Source organism: Epargyreus clarus, unplaced genomic scaffold (genome assembly GCF_041222505.1).
Source record: "Epargyreus clarus isolate Ecla_fem2 unplaced genomic scaffold, WU_Ecla_fem_2.2 ptg000009l, whole genome shotgun sequence".
In the NCBI taxonomy this organism is placed as follows: domain Eukaryota; kingdom Metazoa; phylum Arthropoda; class Insecta; order Lepidoptera; family Hesperiidae; genus Epargyreus; species Epargyreus clarus.
The window spans coordinates 14,837,335-14,858,261 of record NW_027332217.1 but is presented as its reverse complement, the minus strand read 5'-3'; the positions used below and the strand labels follow the sequence as shown (position 1 = coordinate 14,858,261).

The 20,927-nt window shown below is 35.5% G+C and overlaps 4 protein-coding genes across 4 annotated transcripts in view; 2 read left to right on the top strand and 2 right to left on the bottom strand.

The window, feature by feature from the left end:
- Window positions 1–20,927, bottom strand: part of gogo (thrombospondin-1 like protein golden goal) — a 238,814-nt gene that overhangs the window by 121,172 nt on the left and 96,715 nt on the right. The window contains exon 3 of the mRNA XM_073076862.1: window positions 14,895–14,916. The gene's annotated coding sequence lies outside the window, so the exon portion shown is untranslated. The remainder of the gene's footprint in view (window positions 1–14,894; window positions 14,917–20,927) is intronic.
- On the top strand, window positions 2,200–4,984 carry LOC140744668 (uncharacterized). The gene is made up of 3 exons (XM_073076280.1): window positions 2,200–2,312; window positions 3,519–3,774; window positions 4,029–4,984. Exons 1-3 carry the CDS (start codon window positions 2,213–2,215, stop codon window positions 4,555–4,557), a joined length of 885 nt encoding a protein of 294 aa, XP_072932381.1. The 5' UTR covers window positions 2,200–2,212; the 3' UTR covers window positions 4,558–4,984.
- LOC140744667 (uncharacterized) lies at window positions 7,176–9,747 on the top strand. Its single transcript, XM_073076279.1, has 3 exons — window positions 7,176–7,365; window positions 7,819–8,028; window positions 9,572–9,747. The coding sequence occupies exons 1-3, from the start codon at window positions 7,176–7,178 to the stop codon at window positions 9,607–9,609; spliced, it is 438 nt and encodes a 145-aa protein (XP_072932380.1). The 3' UTR covers window positions 9,610–9,747.
- LOC140744666 (uncharacterized) lies at window positions 10,636–11,670 on the bottom strand. The gene has a single exon (XM_073076278.1). It carries the CDS (start codon window positions 11,296–11,298, stop codon window positions 10,702–10,704), a length of 597 nt encoding a protein of 198 aa, XP_072932379.1. The 5' UTR covers window positions 11,299–11,670; the 3' UTR covers window positions 10,636–10,701.

Here is a 20,927-nt window from a genome sequence, read left to right as displayed (position 1 = left end):
ACACTTCTTCACAGAAAATGCACTTATTTTGAAGTAAACACCTCAGTTTACAATGTTAACAAGTAATTTGATAAGAGTAAAGTTTGTTCACAAAATTTAAGTATATCATTTTCAGAGGGTATTAACATTTCATTGAATTACTAGTCTCAATCTATCCATTTTCTTAATTCAAATGAGTTTTCCCTTACATCAACGACATTTATCTACCCCCATTTTTACTTATTCTACCAAGATGAATTCACATATGACATAATAATGTTTTAACTCACGGTTTTTATTCCTGTGTCAAGTATGTTCGTACTTACGAATCGCCGTCCATGATTGTGAGCTGGTTCTTGTACACTTCTGATGAAATCAAACTCATCTTGAAGGTCTTGAAGTCATGTAATAATATAGTCACATAAACGGTACAGAGTAACGATATAACAATTATACGTAAGTAAGTTCACACTAGTGATTAGAAGTATTATAACTACACAAGTATCTCCGTTATTCGACTGCTCTTGCTGAAGTCTCCGACCAGAATGTCGCTCTCTGTTAATTCGAGCGCCTTTAAGGTGTCGTCCCCACTTCACCTACCCGCATCTGTTTTTAAACTGTAGTATCAAATGCGTCATCGTTAATATCCAAGCTTCTTATTAACGACGATAACATACCCGACACTTTTATTTACTACTGCACCAAGTCTCGTCTTGTCGACACTTTAATCCTTGATTTAAATATAAACATGTGTAGGTTTCTCTCTCATCTGGAAATTAATTTATTTCACCATGATACCCAAGTGTTTAGGGTAACATTTGTTTCAATATCTATAAAGGTATTTAGGTACTCAATTGCGCAATCAAAGTATTTCTAATATTTCTAGTAATATAAACTTGTATCATAACATATAGATAAACATAAAAAAGCAAATTTGCTAGTACCACTGCACCTATTTCTATACGGGCATGGTGAAGAGACACTTGTACGAGGCAATTCAACTTAGTTCGTCCTATGTAGGGTAGATTACAAATATCCATGGATGGCAGTAGCCGCTGACCATCAAGAAGACAGGCTCGTTTGCTACTTATTATAAACAAAATATTTACATCTAAATCGAATTACAATTGATTACAACATGTATATTCGTAAACGCGTGAAGCAAGTCCGGCGCGTAGTGTCTGGCGGGAAGCCATAAAAGCGGGCTGTTAATTAAACCGACCATCTAACTATATAGCTAAAGATATTCTTGTTTGGTTTCTGTCGGATTAAAACTAAAGGATACTAGGGCCAGAGGGAAATTCGGTCCTCGTTTTATGTTTTGTTCGTGTAAAATAAAAGTCCAGTTGGTCAGGTTAGTTGGTGGTTAATATCAGAAAGTAGAAATAAACTAAGGTTTTTTTTTATTTTTTATATAAATTTATTCCAAAATAATAGGTATAATATATCTTGTCGTCAGTCTGACAAAAAATTGTATTACTTTGGCTTGCACTCTCTCCCAGTGGGCACTTTAATGCGATATTCCTATATAGTCTTAATTATTATTATGTGATAGGAAATGTTAAAACTTGTCAGCAATCTGACATATGAATGGTATTTTATTATTTATGTATTACAAAACAAATATATTATTTTAGTATGTTTGGTCTAGATCGATTCAACGTCTGGCACAAAGCCATAAAATCAGTACATTTAACTAACTGGACAACTGCAATACTGAACTTACAGAAACTTGTTCAAAGTTAAAATTGAACCGATAAACCTACAATGCGAACAAGTCCAGGCATTAAACTTATACCTAAAATGGATACAAATATCTGACCCGATGTCTTTTATGGTAGTTTCCGTAACAACAAATTTGTTGTAATAAATAGTGCGGTGTATTGTAAGTATTTCGTTACTTTGTGAAATATTTACAGTTTTAACTATGAAGTAAATGAGTCTAGCAAGAACGTTCTTAAAGGTTGTAATTAAATTAAATTTATATGCGTCGGATATATTTTACAACACATACTAAAAGAAAGATGTGTATTACAATATGAGGAAAAAATATATGTGACCTACATAATATCTTATTTACTTGCAATAAAAACCTGTTCGTTTTTGAAATCATTAAAAAATGAACGTCGAATCTGATCATAAAAGTGACACTTTCACTACTTTTGACAAAATAAATGATTTAAGAATTATAATTATTATTAAGCTTGGAATTATTAAATAATCTTGATAAGCCATGTTATCTCATGAAGTAATACCCCCTGAGAAGACAATAGTACTGCTCCCGAAAGATAGGAAAGCATCTGGGTGTATATGCAACTATTTCATCGTGCAATGTAAGTTTCCTCTTATAATATAGGAGTAGCAGTTGAACAAGCAGTCCATCTGATGGTAAGTAGCCACTACCGCCCATGGACATTGGACTTTCATAATTAACACCAGATACAATTGGCGTCCTACCTGAGATCGGTAACAGACATTTGCGACCGATAAAAATTAGAGCGTGTCATGAAAGTGTATTTTCCTTGCCACACCCTGCAGAAACAGGTGTGCTAGTGGTGCCTCCTAAGTCAATTCACAAAGTACGACATTGTGTGTTTATAAATACGCAACAATAATCAAAATGTATATAGATTTTGTATTATAGAGTGATAGATTTATTATTTTACACCTATCACTACTAATGCCTAAATACCTATTTTATACTCTGTCACAATTGACATTTTACGAGGCGTCCAAATTAGTCCTCAAGATAAGCAACGTATCTTTGGTCTTCTTTGCATAATACTACAAAACTAATAACTATAAACTAGTTTTCACTAAAAGATTTAAACACTAAAGCAATACATCAATTTTGTAGCTAGAGGACTGTGACAAACAAACTGCATGATCGTAAAACTAACAGAATACTCAAAACACAACAGATTCTTGAAGCGTATATATCATTTTCTGCTAACGTGTATAAAGCTAAAGCTTCAAATTTTGTCGCTTAAAATAATTCTGTCATTCATTCCCAAATTGTGAAGTATAATTGCTCATTCAATAAAGCGAGCAAAGTTTCCTAGTTTCCGTCAGAGTTAAATTTGATTAATGTTAGTGCTACAGTGGAGATGACAATTTGTTTTAATGATTCAAGAAACAATTTGGAAATTCTATTTGTTTGAAGCGTAAGTTTTATTAAATTAATTTGCATTTTCATTTCGACCAACATTGTGGGTAATTATGTTTAACTGAGAATAATGGGCTTGTGTGGATGTACGTTAACTTTATTTTAATATTGTAATGACCGTTGCATTTTCGTATGCAAAAGTTTCCGGGTTAGTTCCCTATTCGAACAGAACGTATTTTTGAATTCAAGAGAGTTAGTTGCTCATCTTGTTTTCCTTCACAGTTATAGCAAGCGATAAATAATTTAATATACGCACTAAACTTTGAAAAATCAGAGATGCGTGCCTAAGATTCGATCACTGTTTTCCCTACAGCTACACTAAATTTAATTATTAAATGCAACAATAACCGCTTTCAACTAACAATATTTCCAGGCATATTGGTATTCGTCGGGGCGTCTACAATCCAATACTGTTTGTGGTCGCCCGAGCACGCGACTCACGACTACGACAAACTAGCCCGAATTATGTATCTGTTCGACTCGCAAGCATGTGGTTACAACCTGCGGGCCTCGCGCACCATCTCGAACCTGCAACTCAGTGATTATACAGGTGGTCTGGATGTACTGCCCATCAAGTGGGTACCTGCTGAAGTCACCGTTTCTACCAGGCTCACAGCTAAGACTAGAAGGTAAGACATTCCTCGCCTCGCCAAAACCTTATGATTTACTATCAACATATTAATTAGATCTTATTGTTTATAATACCTTTATACATGGACTTGCGTAAATTGGATTTGATTAAATTTTGACGATTGTCATACACACAATTCATGAAACATAAATGCACTATCTTAAATTACGTTCCAAATTGATAACATTTATTAACAGTTAAATAAAGTTTGAAAATAATATGTTTAAGTAGTTTTTTTTTGTTTTGTTTCAGATATATAGAACTCAGTATTATCTTCCACGTGATCTGGTTACTTGTCGCCATCGGTTTTAAACTGATGCGCGATATTAGTAGCGAACGGTTCTTGAAAATCGGTCTCGGCGCTTTTTTCTACACGTCAATATTTATGGTCATCTTCGACTTATCGATGGCTATCGTGTACATCGCCCACATCCAACAAAGCTTGACCAAAGGTATGATCCTGAGGTACAGTGGATGGAGTGTAGAAATGAAGCTGAAAAACCCCGATGGATTCGGTGGGTGGCTACCCATGGCGGCGTCCATTTGCTGGATGAGAGGAGTCGTCTTCCTCGCTATAAACATATACTGCTGCAGAAGCATCCGTGGGATTAGAGGCAGGATTAAGAGGCGAGAGGTCAAGCGGAAATTAATACTGGAAGAAAAGTCCCCAATCCCTGAAGCAAAATACGAGGAGCCGTGGGATGATAAGGTACTTTACTTCAGGACTGGGGAGAAGAAGCCGTTTGTGAGAAAACCTTACAGACCCTTATTCTTTGAATAAATCATAATATGCACTTAACACCGAATAATTTATTTTCCAAATCTACCGCGGTAAATTAAACCAAATATCCTTGAAATATTATTACGGCAAGGTAAACGCTCAACGCTCTGGGAATCTTAAATATGGCAGTCGGATGAGAGACAATTTATCACGAGTATTGCCACTTCCGTGAGGCGAAATGAAATAAAAGTGCTCTATTCTAAAGAAATTCAATTTGAACGGAAGATGGTATTAAATTTTTCATTATCACTGGCGACTAAGGGACGGCCATTAATTTCGGACTTGGTAATCAAAACACGGGATGAAGCAATTTCGGGGACAGCAAATTGGTTCACGGCCTGCTTGAAATTGTTTGTTACTAGATTTTCTCGTTCACAACTTAAGATGGTATCCGAGATTGATTTTCAATTGGATTGGAATTTGTTAAATGGCGAACTCTCTCGAAGTTTGGACGCTATTGTTAATTTTGTACCAAAGTAAGTTTCATCAGCTGTTGTTAAAGTAATTGTGCTTTTTCGCAATAACCTTTTACCCTTTTAAATTTACCTGAAACGACCGTGCAGTGCTCATTTTTCATTACCTTTAGAGAATATAGGAGAGTAGCATAATATTAGTGAAAGAGCAGAAAAAGTGAAATTACACATTCTCAGACGAAATTGCAAGCGAAAATGTATATTTTTAATTTTGTACCGACCGTTTTGAAATGAACCTTCATTTTAGTGTTCTAAAAGGAAAGTGTGGAAATTATTGCACCTTACATGCTTTTTGTTTCTAATGAAAAATAAGTTTGACCTATGTTACTAAGAATCCATGAGAATATTCAAAAGATAGCGTCGTGCAGTGGCCAATTAAAGTAATTCTGACTGGATCTTAGACCGAAAATAGCGCAATAAATGACTTACACTATATTTTCTTCACTCTTTCTAATTGAACGTAATATATAAATGTTCAGATCATATAAATATGATGATAATTTAAAAATTATTGTCACTGTATTTACATTTTTAAAAAAATTGGTTGAAACTAAATTTATTTTATAGTTTACTTTATGTTCAACTTTTTAGCGGACAGTGGAGGATCATTATCCTCGAACTTTAACAAAATCATTATTTTCGAACGTATGTATATGTACTCGGTATGGCCCATGTTTAGTAGCCCTGCAGCCCGAACAACTATATAAGTATCATGCGGTTTCTACATATTATGCATTGTCGTTGAATTCGTCGAAAATGTAGCAATCACAAAGGCTATATAATTATTAAGCAATCAGGTTTTAGTTTTCATAATAATTCTCTAGATATTGTTTTATTCAATTTTATTCCAGCAATAATATGTGTAACAATCAGCTGGTCCACCCTCGAATGTCAGTTCTCTCCGAAGTCCACTGAGCTCCGGGAGCTGACCTTAATGAAGCTATTGTACCTTTACGACCCCGAAGCCTGCGGAAGGATTTTTTTCTACAACTTCACGTTCAAGGGGCATCATAAAATCACTTACTCAAATATAATGTGGCCAGTTGTTAATCCTATCGCTTCTAGTTTTCGAAGGTACAGTTATGTTTGCCATTTTTCTGCCTTCTTCGTTATTGTTACTTATGCCTTTATGATTTGCTTTACCTTTTAATTAAATCCAGACTCTGCCTTCGTTATCTAGATAATAGTAAATTACTTTAAATGCATGCATATTAATCATCTTGACTATTTCAATTAGTGTGTGTGGGTCTTGATATTATGAAAGATTTAATACATCGACATTTTGGTTAATAAGTCGTGTTATAAATAAAAACATATCTTTTGATAGAATGGGTATGTTTGAAGCATCTGTTCATTTAATTATGAAATAAGTCTTTAATCTTAGTTGTTTCATGTCGCATAGAAAGTTATGCAAATATTATAGATAAACTCTTGCGAAATACTATACTAACTTGTTAATTATAATGTATTTTAACGCAGTTAACATGTTATGAAGTCGAAGGTTCTACAAAGTTAGCGTAAGACGCGACCACTTAGTTTGTTCAGTAACTTTGGCGACAACTAACCTATCCCAACGTAAACCGCCCAACTTTCTGAAAGCTATTTGTTATTTAATGACATCAACTTTTTCACAAATACGTAGATATAATTACTCTGAAAGCTTTTAGAGCATGCGTAACTATAATCTTTTCTTGCATATTAATAGTTGCAATAAAAAAGAAATCTCAAAACATTTAAATGGTACGATGGCGACTCGGAGACTGCGGTCAACATATTGATCCGACAACCGGAGATTTCTGAATTCGATACCCGGCCAGTTTAAATGATCTATTTAGATATCTCTTCTGAATCTGGGTACAACAATAGTAATACAATGTATTTGTATTTTTGTGATTATCGGTCTACCCACGACTCATAAAATTCCTAGTGTGAGGCTATACCTGAAGGATAGGAGGATTATGTATTGAATGTGTTAGAACTCTACGTCGTCTATAATGGCTACAGTTTAAAAAGACGAATTTAATTACTTGAAATTAAATTACCTTAATACTCGTAGACCGTCCTTCATATTTATTTTTACCTTTCAAAAAGAGAGAAAATCCCCTGAAACTTTAAATTCTAGACCATTAACACATTTTCAGAAAAATGCAAATTTCGCTATCACTGCATATAATTTGGCTGTTCCTGAGCATAATCAATGTGTCACAAGGGCAAAGGTCCTGTGGGTTTTACATGACGCTACTACCCTTCACCCTCACTGGCTTAGCGACGCTTGCAGTGGATATTATCTTCATGGTGTTGTTTTTGGAAGACATGAACTATACGAGAACTGAAGGTACTAATTTTTATATTACTGAAATAGCAAACCAGCGTACAGTCTATCTGATCAAACCCAAATAGGATTGAAGTCCTCCCTCAGTTCGATCACTGATTCGTTTCTACCCCTGAGTAATAATTAAGAAAGACTCATGTAAGAAAGTTTCTTATCTTTTTGACCAAAACACATTAGTTGTACTGAGTTTTAATTTGAATAAATTAATGGAGATTCTTATACAACGCGTTGCAAGTAAATATTCAGGGGTAACAACGCTTATGACTCACTTACTGATAGGACGGACTCAGATAGGACTCAATCCTATCTACAATCGGTTATAGATCACGAAGAACGGCAGTAACTTATAACCTTCAAGTAGATGTGCGCTCGTTCGACGTTTCAATCAAAAATGTAAATAAACATGCAGGCACATAAATCTCGTTCATCAAAAGACTCAGCCACTTGTCTTTACAGTGGAAATACTAAACTACATCAACACAGACCACCAGCTCCACTGGATCAGTCAGGAGCTTCCTCTACGAAACAGTTCTCTCGTGTCACACAATGAGGACACCACGTGGATATCCCTCATGTTCGCGTATGGAAGCTGCAGAGGCGTGGTGCAGTGGATCATCAACCTTTGGCTCATTAAGGACAATTACTTTGAAGGGCTGGCACTTTATCGTAAGTTGATATAAGTAATATAAGGTAGAATTTTGTGGTTCGATTCCGGCACCACCGCCACATCAATTTCTGTCTGTTGACAGCAGTGTTAAGCGCTGTTGTGTTCTGGTTGGAAGAGAAGTAAGGAAGGTTATGTTTGTTCATAATACTCACAAAACCACGTACTACGTGGCTCAGTGACTATGTTTATTACGAGTGAATAATTTATTTCTAATTACGCCTAAATTGCACTAGTAGCAATAAACCACAAATGTTAATTAGGACATTATAACATCAATATCAGATGCCACGTCTAATGCTAGCGAATCGCAAATTATAATGATCATACAAGTGTCAATTATCACACACGACAGATTAGAGGCACTCACGCGAAATGGATATGTAATATAATATCGCCAATCATGTCGTAAAAGCAGTAACTGCTTATCATGTTGCTTTCAATCTCCTCTCAATCGAGCGGTTCAAGGTTCGTGTCCCAGGCACGCCACCGCTGATTTTCAAGGGTATTTTATAAGTTTTTGTACATGGTAAAGTACCTAATTGAAAACAAACATTATAGAAAATAAAATCTATTCGTAATGTGTACATTAAAAAGTACTTATTACTGATCACTTGCTTAAACAGTGAAGGAAAATATCTTCAGGAAACGAAATGCCTGACAGGTGTAAAGAAAATTTGCAAAGGTACGTGAAGTGATGGGTGGTGCCTTCGGAGTCCACCCATAAATTATTCTACCACTTTCAAAATTGTACCTTCTTTTCCTAGTCCTTGTGCGGTTAATATACTAAATTGGAATGAAAAATGTCAATTTAAAAGCGTCTATTCGAACTATTCAAGTTTACAGGAACTAATGCTCGTACTTTTAAAGTGTCGCATGTGTCAATTAGGGCTCTCATCCGAGTGTCATTGTATTGAGCACACGTTCTAATTTGCCCTCGCTATACAATCAAGTACTTTTCTTCGTCTTATTGGTTATTTGCGCCATCATAACTCAGCTCTTTCAACTCACAAGCCTTATATATATGTCGGAACAGGATGGCCGAATTAGTTGATATTATGTGTATTCCCGAACCGACATCTTTGTTACTTCATATTTGTCATGGTAAACTTTACTGAGAATATTCTAATTAATCCAACTACAACTAAATGGACACTATAAAAACGGAGTCAGTTCCTCGGCGCGCGCGAGTCAATTTCACTCGTCAGTTCCCAAGTCGCTCTGTATGCGTTAGACCCTTACGACCGCCGCACCGAGACTCTGTCGAAGCTCCACCAAGTGCTTTAGGTGTAGCTTGTGTTCTGAAGTACCCATTTGATGACGTCACAGGTGACCACTCCGACATATATATCACGAGCATTAACAACCAGAAATAGTGTGTAATTTTTATTCGACGGTGGAAGGGAATGTTTTTTGTCTGTGTGTATGTTTATAAGTATGTTATGTCTTATTCTTTGGCCCTCTCTGCAGAACAAACGGCTTGAAATAGACTATATGTTGAAATAGGTGAATGGTTTTTTTAATAATTCTCCAATTTGTTTTCAGGTCGTCTACAAAAAGAAAAGCCTACTCGAAGACATTAACTTTATCAATATGTATGTATAAATACTATGTTTGAAGGTATCATTATAGACTGTACAAAATTACTGACAATGTACTTGATCTACGCCTTATCACAATTACTACCAAATATGTTTTGATAGTAAAGTGGCTATCGAAAAAGATACTTGTTACTACGTATAATAAAATTCAATATGATTAATTATGTAATATAATAAAGCTACGTTATTTAAGTTATTATTTTTATTATTTATGCATAATTAATACAACATTTGCATTCCAAAGATTGGAAACTAAATACTAAGCAGTGTTTACGATGTATATTACACTTATACGGGATACTGCATCACCTCCCTAGAGAAAACACGCGCTAAACTTAGGAGAAATCGTAAATATCCTAATAAGAAAGTCCTGCTATTCATGTCTAGGATAATTATAACTTGCTCAAGATCTATAAGAAAACAACCAATCCGCATTGAAAATGTTACTGGTTAAAGTCAACACACTGGCCCACTGCTGAGCAAGGGTTTCTTCTCTCAGTGAGAAGGGTTAGGCCATAGGCCACGGCAATAGCCCAAACAAATGCGAATTGGTAAACACATCTTAGAGAACTTTTTTGAAAAAACACACAGTTCTGTAGGTTTTGTCTTTGTTTTGTTCCTTCACCCTTGAAGTAAGTGATTATCACTTTTTAATACACATAATGCTAATCAGGTGCTTGTTTGGGATTCGATCCTTGGATCCGCCGATTGTGCGGCGGAGTTTCAACCACTAGGATATCATGAGTTTGAGTATGTTTCAGATCTCCCTCAAGATTTGTGTCCAGCCGTAGGACATAGTGTTGCAACCAAGTTAACAGACAAAGGCTGGACCATCACATTATTTCGTATTATACGGAACCACTATAATTTCCCATTATACTTTAATTTATTTGCACCTTTGCACCATGCATCAATACTCACAATCAAAAGTTGAGAGCTATGTCTACAAGTGGACTTTAAGGGCTAATAACTAGATTGGTGATTAGTGAACAAAGAGTAACAAAAAGATTCACTTTAGCTCTAACACCTTTAAGCTGTAATAATTTATTTAACCTTCAAACAATAGACACAAAATTAATTCCTGAAGACATAGAGTGGCGCACGATCACGCAGCTCCAACCGCGCGGTGTACTTCATGTTCTGGATATCATTCTCCGTCACAAACTGGACGCGTTGCAGCTGGCCATTCGGGAGCAAGATGTAGTAAGTGCCGACACTCTTCTGGACTTCTACTGGACCGTCGAGTTTCTCCGCTTGAGGATTGTCGGTGGTCGGAGCGTCGGTCGGTACGCCGTATGTATTGTCGGGGACGCCGTATGTGTTGTCAGGAACGCCGTAACTTGTTGAAGGTAGCTGCTGCTCTTGGGGCAAAGTGAAGGGTTGTCCGGCCGGCTTCCATCCAGCTGGTGGGTAGGGACCACTCGCTTGAGGTGGTCCGTAAGTGTCTGATGGTGATTGGGTCGTTGTCGGCAACTCGAATGCTTGTCCTGCCGGCTTCCATCCTGATGGAGGGTACGGTCCGCTGGCATCAGTATCCGTTGTTGTCTCCATAGGAGTGTCTGTCGTGGTCGGCACTAATTCTAGTCGCTGGTACCTAAACCTCGCAGGTCTGAAGCGAGGAGGTTCAGCTAAGACGCTCAAAGCCAAACACGACAGAATGAACACCTTCATTTTCAGTTTCGGTTTCACTTCACTTCACTACAATGTATAGTGTATGAATGATGTCTAGCATGAAACCGGGATCAATTTATAGCTAGTTACACTAGTTTATGATTCTTTGTTCTATCATATTTGGTGGTAGAGGGCTACAGGATAAACTAAGCGGGCAGTGGGTACGCCGGTCACGTCACGTCTGACTGACATTGACCCGATGACGTCAGCGGTCATCCCTGATCGCCAATGCCCTTGATTATCATACGTATGCATGCCTAGTACCTTGTTCTACATACTTTGTATAGCACTGTTTTCCTAATAGGGATTACATTACTAAAATAATTAATGTAAGTACGTGCATAAATGTCTTAAATGCCGAATAATTGAACAATGGTTTGGTTATTGTATAATTACAAACCAATTTGAAAAAAATATCGAGAAAAATATAATATAAAAATAAAACGAGTATTTAATGTAAAGCTACAATCAATATAGATAATATTATGATTAAGAAAACCTCATTATTGCAAGTTAACAAAATTGCTTTTGTTTTCTAAAACATTTATGAAATTAAATTTTTAATATTAAATTAAAGGCATTTTTGAAACTAAATATCGTATGATCAACTATAATTAATAAAATGTATAGAAATAAATATATGAGTGTAGGGCCAGAAATGAGTGGGATTACATCCCACTGCTGGCATGGGTCTACATTTAGGAACTTTATTTTCTATAAACTTCATGTTTACGTGTATATGGAAACAAGGTTTGTACCTAATAACCTATTTCTACCTAATAACAGCAGTGTTAGGCGCTGCTGTGTTCCGGTTTGAAGGGTGTGGTACGAGTAAGGGAGACAGACTTTTCCGAGGCGTTCCAGCTTAGTCCTTAGGGGTAGCGGCGCATCTGTGGCCGACCACAGGGAGGAATATCAAATCCTATCTGGGGTTGATTACAGATGTCCATGGGCGGCAGTAGCCACTTACCATCAGGTGGACTGCATGCTCGTGTGCTACTCTTATATTATATAAAAATAAAATGGTGTTTATTTTACCGTGGTAAGTTCCAAAAAAATCATGGGATTCAAACCCTGGACCTTATGTCATCTCGGCTATCTGGGTGCCTATCTCAATATCTGGGTATAATATTACGATGTAATTAAGTCTCGCTCGCATCCCTCGCGGGACGAGATCTGCATACATTACGTACGCTTTATGAGAAGCCTGCAATATCCTGCAACTATTTACATTTTAATGTGATATGTACGTAAAAATACTAAATCGGATTATATTTTTGAGGAAGCGAATAAATAATATTTTATATCTAGAAGTATAAATCAAACTTCAAGTTATAAATTACTTTTAACCAATTTTAATGGTAAAAGGACACGCGTGGTGGAGCGGTCACCAGTTCACCATACCGGTCTGACGCGCAAAATATTCCGGGTTCGATTCCCGGTCAGACAGACGATGATTCAGATTATTATTGTTTTCGTCTTTATGTATATCTGTGGCACCCACGACACAGGCAATCCTAGTATGGGGTGAACCAATTCACACTAGCACACATTTGTAACATGTTCCATGAAGCCAATTCAGTATTGTAAAACCATTACCAAACTCCACAAGAAATAAATGTACCTATATTAATACGCCTAAGTTAATGAAGATACGTGTACTAGTCCCCAAAGATATATGTTGGTAGTCTCAATTCAGTAATTAAACGCCGCTTACATCTCTCACGGGGTTGTATTTGCATACGTTAACTACGAGAAACAAGCGAACTATAATAAAGCTTTATTTCTTGAGTGTATCACAATAAAAGAAACATTTGGTGGAATATATTTTCTTAAAAACTTTATAACAATGACGAATATGACAATTAGCTTCCCGCCGAAACTCAATTTCTCCCGCCACGCCGCACCGCGCCTCACCGCACCACAGATTAAAAATCATTCTGCCACACTATAGTAAGATCACTAGTGAAATTACATAGATGTATCGGGAAGATTTTATTCGCCCTCAGCCCATTGCTGTTCACTGCTGGGCACGGGTTTCCTCTCAGAATGAAAAGAATTAGGCCGTAGTCTTCCACCAAACATCACAAACCTAAGAGATCTTATCTTTTTTTTAAGGTCTCTCAGGTGTGAAGGTTTCCACACGGTTCCACTGCTGGGCACGGGTCTCCTCTCGGAATGAGAAGAATTAGGCCGTAGTCTTCCACCAAACCTCACAAACCTAAGAGAACTTGTCTTTTTTTAAAGATCTCTCAGGTATGAAAGTTTTACACTATGGTTTCCTACATCGTTAAAGCAGACAATTATTTAGTATGCATATAACTTTGAAAAATTAGAGGTGACAGCCTGGTATTCGAATCTCGGACCCGTCGATCGATAGAGGCCGAAATTAAACCACTAGGCTTTCTGTTTCGAGAGGGGATTGATCTTCATGCATCACTGCTCATGATTACTGCTACTGATTTTATTCACAATGACCATACACATTCGCGGTAATACGATGTGTGTACCAATCCGATGTTAAAAATCACGTATCAGACGTTTTTAAACTGGGCATAGGCTCTCAGACCAGCATAATTTGCCTCCTAATGGAAACGTAAAAAGTTAAGCGATGATTCATCTGAATGCTGATCAACTTTGTAGATCAATTTCTGTCTATAAAGCCTTAGGACATCGCAATTCTACTCTTTTGATTGACACACATTGCATCGTTTAAACGTAAATTATTTATACGAAATGTGAAATTTTATACAGGATATTTGAAATATATCATCTAAGGGGCTTATATAGGGGATGAAATAGCTTTATAAAAGCCAGCCTTTATTTGTAGCGACATGGCTGCTCACGACAGCTGATTTTGTTTTAACTTTTCATCTTATTTTTGTATAATAAGTTGAATTGTTAGTAAAGGAGAGTATTTTATAGGTAACCCTATATTCCTTACAAAGTTATTATAAAATATAAAGGATTCCTTAATCAATTTATTACTGTCCCAGTGTGGCCTATGATAATCCTTTCCGAATAATAAAGTTTAAGTCATCATCATTTTTCGGACTAGTCAAGTGCGTTAGTAGAATTGAGAGACATTTAAGAATTTTCCTCAATATGTTTTCCTTTCTTTATAAAGGAAACTATAATTAACTACTCCCATTCATACGATTTTATAATTTTGAGCCAGCGATATGAACCCAGGACTATAAAGTGGAAGGCCAAAATCTCTATCATTAATTCCCGATCATAACCAATCTACCCATTTTTTGCGTACAAAAGATCAAAATTAGCCAATAGATAAATTATATAGGTAGAATATTAATCCCGATCGTGAACCATCAGTGGTTGCAAACAAAATGGCAAAATGTTCACATCCGCCAAAGTTTAACACGCCACTTTTATAAAGTTGATTACAGGCCTGCGACAGCCGTCAACGGAAAATTAAAAAACTTCAGCCACAGTTGTGTGTAACAAGATTATTAAATGGCCAAAAATATGTGAATACTGTAAACAGTTTTGAAAACAAAAAAGCAATAAATATATTTAACTAAGTGTTTGTTTAGATAGATTTAGAAGACGTTTGGTTAGAAAAGTTTATAACTTACCACACAAATCTGTTGCGTGTATCTGTAACAAAGAAAATTTTATTAATTGTTGTAATACGCGTATATTTAACATACATTGCAAAAGATAAGCGGATATTTGTAGAATTCTCATTAACACACATGTAAAATAAATGAATATGATTACGTAATGGTTTTACTACGCTAAAATCACACAAGATAAATCTTTAATCCTGACGATCCTGATGAGGAGAATAGGACAACATTATTTAAATCGTGTACTGTGTAATCTGACCCAAATGGGTAAAAATCAGGTTCAAAGATTCCGTTACATACAAATACATACATACAGCGTGGTAAAAAGAAATAGCTCCTGCAAATAGGCAGGCATCTGACAAAATGGTTGGTTTAATTTTCCTTCAACTCAAAAAGACAGGTTCGCCCTAAAAGCATAAATGTAATCCAAGGGCATCTCATCTAGTGAGCCCAAATACCTTTTACTCAAATGATCATCATAAATTAAAATGCCCGCAGAGAAAGGCCCTCGTGGATCATAAAGCGAGTTTGAAATTAAGAGCCTTTTAGTTTTAGTGTCATTAACTCTGAGGTAAACTATGGCATTAGATTAGACGAAATGGTAGTTATTTATCTTTTATGAGAACTAAAACATGGACCAAAATGGTTTGTATTTTTTTTTTGGAAAAAACGTTTATTAATCATAATAAATCATACTCAGTATTCTATTATCGTCAGATTTCACATTTGTTATCAAGCATAAAAATAGCAATAAAAATGATCAAATTTGGATCCTTGGAAGACAAAAATCGGTGATCATGAATCGTGTCAGCTCTACCATATCATGTCGTCTTTCCGCAACCCATCAAGAGATAGCACCACTAGTATTTCTGAATCACGCTATGAAAGTTTTCTCAACATGTCATATAATGGAATCTACGAACTTAGACTATCGGAACACGGTAGTACGAGTATGAAAGCTGGTAATGACTTGGTAGTTTTGTTGTTGCAAATCTCTCTAAGCGCTGGTGACCATTTTCCATTGAGACTAGGTATAAATTATCGCATATTACCTTAGAACGGAGAAGACGACCTTCAAATTTTATACCACCAATGCTTCTGGAATTGTATTACGACATAAACCAACTAATTTGTTAATCCTACCAACCATGTAACATATCTATGTTCAAATCAGATCAGATCAAAGCTTTTCCAATTCAATCCAGATATAATTGCTCGCTACTGAAAGTTCAATACAATGTGATACTGGCTGAAACAACTGGTATTAGAATTGCGTCGATTTTGCAAAATCTCGTTATAACTAACGTCAGGAACGTAATGTTAGAGTGGATATTCCCATTAGTATGCTAACAGCCCACGGTCAGTGCATGGTGTCCAAGTTATAAGAGATATGATGATTTTTTCATGTTTTTATGTTTTGAAGTTTAAACAGATTAGAATTTAAATCGTGGACTTTCCACTAGTCTATGAGTAGAATTGTCAGCCTACGTGAAGAATTAAATATTCATCAAACTTCATCTATTTAAGTGCGAAAAACTTATCTTAATTTGAAGATCATGTTAAAAATCCAAATGGCAGCTGTGTAACAAAGGTATTATGTGATCACGAAACCCGATTGCTAAGTGACTCTCAAAAGTCAACATAACATGGCACTTTCTAGGTGGTATAAGATGAACTATTGTTATAAGGAATTCTGTCATTAATGTGATACGTAATGTACTCGTAGCATCTTGAACGACAAATTTAATACGTTTTCGAAACGTGAATTAATTTATTTCAATTAACGTCTAGTCCCAGAGTAATCGAGATTGTAATAAATGTAAGGAATCGAGATTCGGATTCGTGTTGGTATTTTACAGAACTCCGAACATCTGAGCTGCAAACGTTTATGCAACGACAAATTACTAGCGAAGTATCCAGAGAGAAACTAGGAATCAAATCGCACCTGAGACATTAAAGTGCTTATGGCCGCTTCAAACTTTTGAGTGCATGCAAAATTCATGTCAAAATTCCAGTCGCCGTGTAGGATTACTGTACGTCTTATGTAATGAATAAGTTATGTTCTCTACTTTAACAATCTTGCAGTCACTGGAGAATTGAGTTTAGATATTTTACGCAAATATGAACTGACATTTTGCTTAAAATAATTCCTTGTAGGCGGAAATATATCATTTTTCTAAAGTTCTTGGTATGTGTTAGATTTATTATATACTGCATGCGCTTTTGACTATTCCCATGGACAGGGTTCTTTAGGTTTATTTCATAGAATTAATGTACTTTATGATTTATTTTTTAACCAATTATGCAGGGTAAAGTTTTGAGCGTATATGCGAGTGAATTATGTGTTACACACATATTTTGGCACGTCTTATTGCCCAAAAGGTTTAACGGATTTTATCATATGTGATAGGCATTTAGGCATAATTTTTTAAACAATCGAGTTTTTGTTTTTTAAATTGTTATCTCGTTATAATAGACACAAAATCACGCAGAACACCAATTACTTTAAATTATCTTGATGATTACAAATACTTGATAAGTTAAAAATCTTACAACGAAAATCACCGTGCACTTTGGACCCTCTAGCATCCTCTCTTGTTAACCCTGGACATTGGAGTACAACTATTCAAACAAGGATCCAATTCCCGGCTCATTCTCAGTGGATTGTTTGTTTTGTCAACATTTACTCACCAGACATGATATCCGCTGTGTTACTGTGAATGTGTGCTCGATCATTCGATTCACCTGTAATTGTAGTTTGGGTTCTTGTTTTTGGAACTTGATAACAAACGGGCATGCAGTCTGGGTAATGGTAGGTGGCCATTGCCGGCAAATTACATCTATATTTTAGCTTTCAATGGTGCAAATTTTGAAATCTATTAAATTGGAGTTCTACCTAAAGCTGCACAGATATGGTGCTATCACGAAAGTTATGCTGGAAAGCCGCATTGCTATTCTTAAAACTTCTGTCATGAGGTTAAGAGTATTGTACAAGTAAAGATGCATTAAAACTATAAGGATTACGTTAGAATGGTGTAAATTACCCTACGTATGTAAAATAAAACATCGAAACAATTATAGCATCGAAACATGCAGTTTCGATGCTATAAATTATATAAATGTAGCTTCATTAAGACAAAAATTTGTATTTTGTCTGGTATACAGAGATATATAGCATTCTATTACTAATCTATAAAGACACTAAGATATCAGTACTGTGGAAAAATCAAAAGCATAACTTCGTTACTTCAAATACAATTTTATTATTATTTTCAGACCTCAACTGTCTTTGGAAAATGTTCCCAATTAAGAGAAGACGTCACAACAGTATGACAAAGACGCGACAGAACATAAAATATAATGTTTCTTTTTCACTTTATACCATACGGAATGTAAGGGATAAAACACCTCGCTAGCAATTAAACGGGACATTTAATGGGACGTCGGTACAAGAGATCGTGTCGGAATGGGACAGTTTACTACCGATTTGGCTTTTAATATCTCCGAATTAACACTCAGTTTGTTAGTTTTAGATATTTATTATTCTTTTTTGATTACGTTTATTCTAATAAAGTGATGATTGTATTGTAAATGGTTGCAAACAGGCTTTAATTTTTACGGGACAATATCTTCATAATCATCATCAATCCATCTATGTTTCCATTAAAAATTAAATAAGTTTAACCACCGCATTAGCCAGTTTGTCCACCAAATTAGCCAAATTTAAATAGGTAGTCTTCAAACACCCCCTGAAATCCCTTTTAAATTTCTCGCGAGCAGGTTTTCTCACTTCCACATTTTTCTTGACCACTTAAAAGAGTAAAATAAACAAACACATTGCTTTGAAAAATCAGAGTGGCGTATCTAGAGATCGAAGCATGGAGTCCCGATTGAGAGCTTTACCTCTCAATTTCTAGTCACTAGGCTAGGCTACCAGTACTTTTTTACTTTCGCACTCAAATGTTAATTGTTTCCCTTTACTTACGAATTAAACAGACTCCTAAAAAGATATGAAAGCAATGAATCGATAAACATTATAATAAAAGAAAGAAAGATTTCATAATTTTAACTTACGATTTGGATTTTAGTAGCCCCAAATGGACTTTCGATTTGAATTAAGAGAAGTGGTTGAAAGAGCGTCTTAGATATAATTACTTCCTCCTTTAAAATGATTCCTTTAAAACCCCTTTAATTTTAATCGTTAAGAAATGCACAATGCACAGATTGAAAAGAAAATATGTTTATAGGCATTACATTTAAAAAAATGCGAAAAAACAGGTATAAGATAATGAAAAGTGCAATTAACATATATTAAGTATGTCGACTAATAACACAAGTTTATAAATGAAAATGTGCTAGTACGACCATAGTACGACAGACTAGTACTAAACGAAAGAAATACTCGACTTGGCGGAGGCACTGCCGCGCCTCCTGATAAAACGGTGCCATAAAAAAACAATAAATTATCAAATTCTATAACATCGAATTTGCAGACCTAAAAAACTACACTCAGCCTCGAAAACCAACACATTTGAAAAAAAAATTCTACCACTTTGTATAAAATACACAAAAAAACATGGAAACTACGCACATATTTAAATCACCTGCTAGTAACTATTTAAATAATTCTATGTATCTAATGGTGTTTAAAACATGATAATTATGTTTCAATGCACAATTGTCGAGTTATCTTCTATTTTTGTTCTGAAGTAGAAATACATTAAGGAAATTTTGAGAAATTTAACCTCTCATTTGGCTGTTAATAGCTCTAAATGGACTCTCAATTTGATTTACGAGCGAAGTGGTTAAAATCTTGTTTCATTACTTTTTGCTTTTAACCATTTGCGAAGATTTGATAAAATGTCTTAATTTTTAGGGTTCCGTACCCAAAGGGTAAAAACGGAACCATTTTAATAAGCCTCTGCTGTCTGTCTGTCCGGCTGTCACAAGCTCTATCTCTTGAACCGTAGTAGTAAGTCAACTAGAGACACTTAAAACCTGTGTACTGTAGGCTTTAAGCAATAACTGTCGCAGTAATACACCCTACTTTTATTTCAGTATTTGTTAATAAAATAAAATATACTAAAAATTAAATTTAGTGGTACTCCGTGTCGACCCACAGTGAAATCAATTACTAGAAAAGAGTGTGGCAATGGTACCTCCCAATCGAACTATACCGTTTCTATCAAATTTCTAATTGTCAAGAAAACCCCTGCCCAATGGGACAAAAAAGGGTTACAGCTAAACTTATTGGAAATAGAAAATAAATCACATAAAACACCCAGTCAAGTAAACCTTATTCAAATTGAAATAACACTAACAGGGCCAGAGACCTCCTACGCTGTTTTCTACAACCGACAAAACAAATTCAATTTGCGTTTGCCTGGAAATGTCAAGATCGACTTATCCTGAACAAATCTCTGGGGAGACCGGCGAAATAAGGAAACCCGACCACAATCGGGTTCCGGGAAGACATGCGCGGTCACACGTCTTTACCTTGTGATGGTTAAATGTTTAACTTTAAGTTGAATTAACTTAAATTTAAAACCATAGATATAAAATAAATTAGGCGGGCTAACACAGTGCCCGGTGGAACCAGTATTTTTGACATGTATTGTATTTTTTTTTACGTTTACTTTTGTTTTGTTGTTAAGAGCTGCAAATCAAATGATATTCGGAATCTATGAGGTTTTATGAATTTATGCGCGGTGTTTTATTGCCCAAGTCTTTCACATATCCCTGATTTTTAAAAAAACACTCGTGTCGTATAATAATTTAATCAACAGTAAATTTGACTTTAGAAAAATATATCCAGTTGAAACGTGTTGAATCAATTTAACATAAATAATCTTCAATACGTAACGTTAAATTGTTTTCAATTTGAAATAAATATGATACATCATAAACACTTCTCAAAAAATAAATATTAACCGAGATAGATTCTCGGCAAAATATATTCTGTCACAAAAGGTCACCTGATTACAAAATATATTCTGAAGGAAACTGAATACCCCTGGGTTATGGCAAAACTTGACAAAC

Coding starts and splice junctions, on each gene's coding strand:
- LOC140744668 (XM_073076280.1), top strand. CDS start 2,213: ATGTTATCTCATGAAGTAATACCCCCTGAGAAGACAATAGTACTGCTC. Junction 2,313..3,518: donor CAACTATTTCATCGTGCAAT/GTAAGTTTCCTC, acceptor CAATATTTCCAG/GCATATTGGTATTCGTCGGG. Junction 3,775..4,028: donor CTCACAGCTAAGACTAGAAG/GTAAGACATTCC, acceptor GTTTTGTTTCAG/ATATATAGAACTCAGTATTA.
- LOC140744666 (XM_073076278.1), bottom strand. CDS start 11,298: ATGAAGGTGTTCATTCTGTCGTGTTTGGCTTTGAGCGTCTTAGCTGAA.
- LOC140744667 (XM_073076279.1), top strand. CDS start 7,176: ATGCAAATTTCGCTATCACTGCATATAATTTGGCTGTTCCTGAGCATA. Junction 7,366..7,818: donor GAACTATACGAGAACTGAAG/GTACTAATTTTT, acceptor TTGTCTTTACAG/TGGAAATACTAAACTACATC. Junction 8,029..9,571: donor TGAAGGGCTGGCACTTTATC/GTAAGTTGATAT, acceptor ATTTGTTTTCAG/GTCGTCTACAAAAAGAAAAG.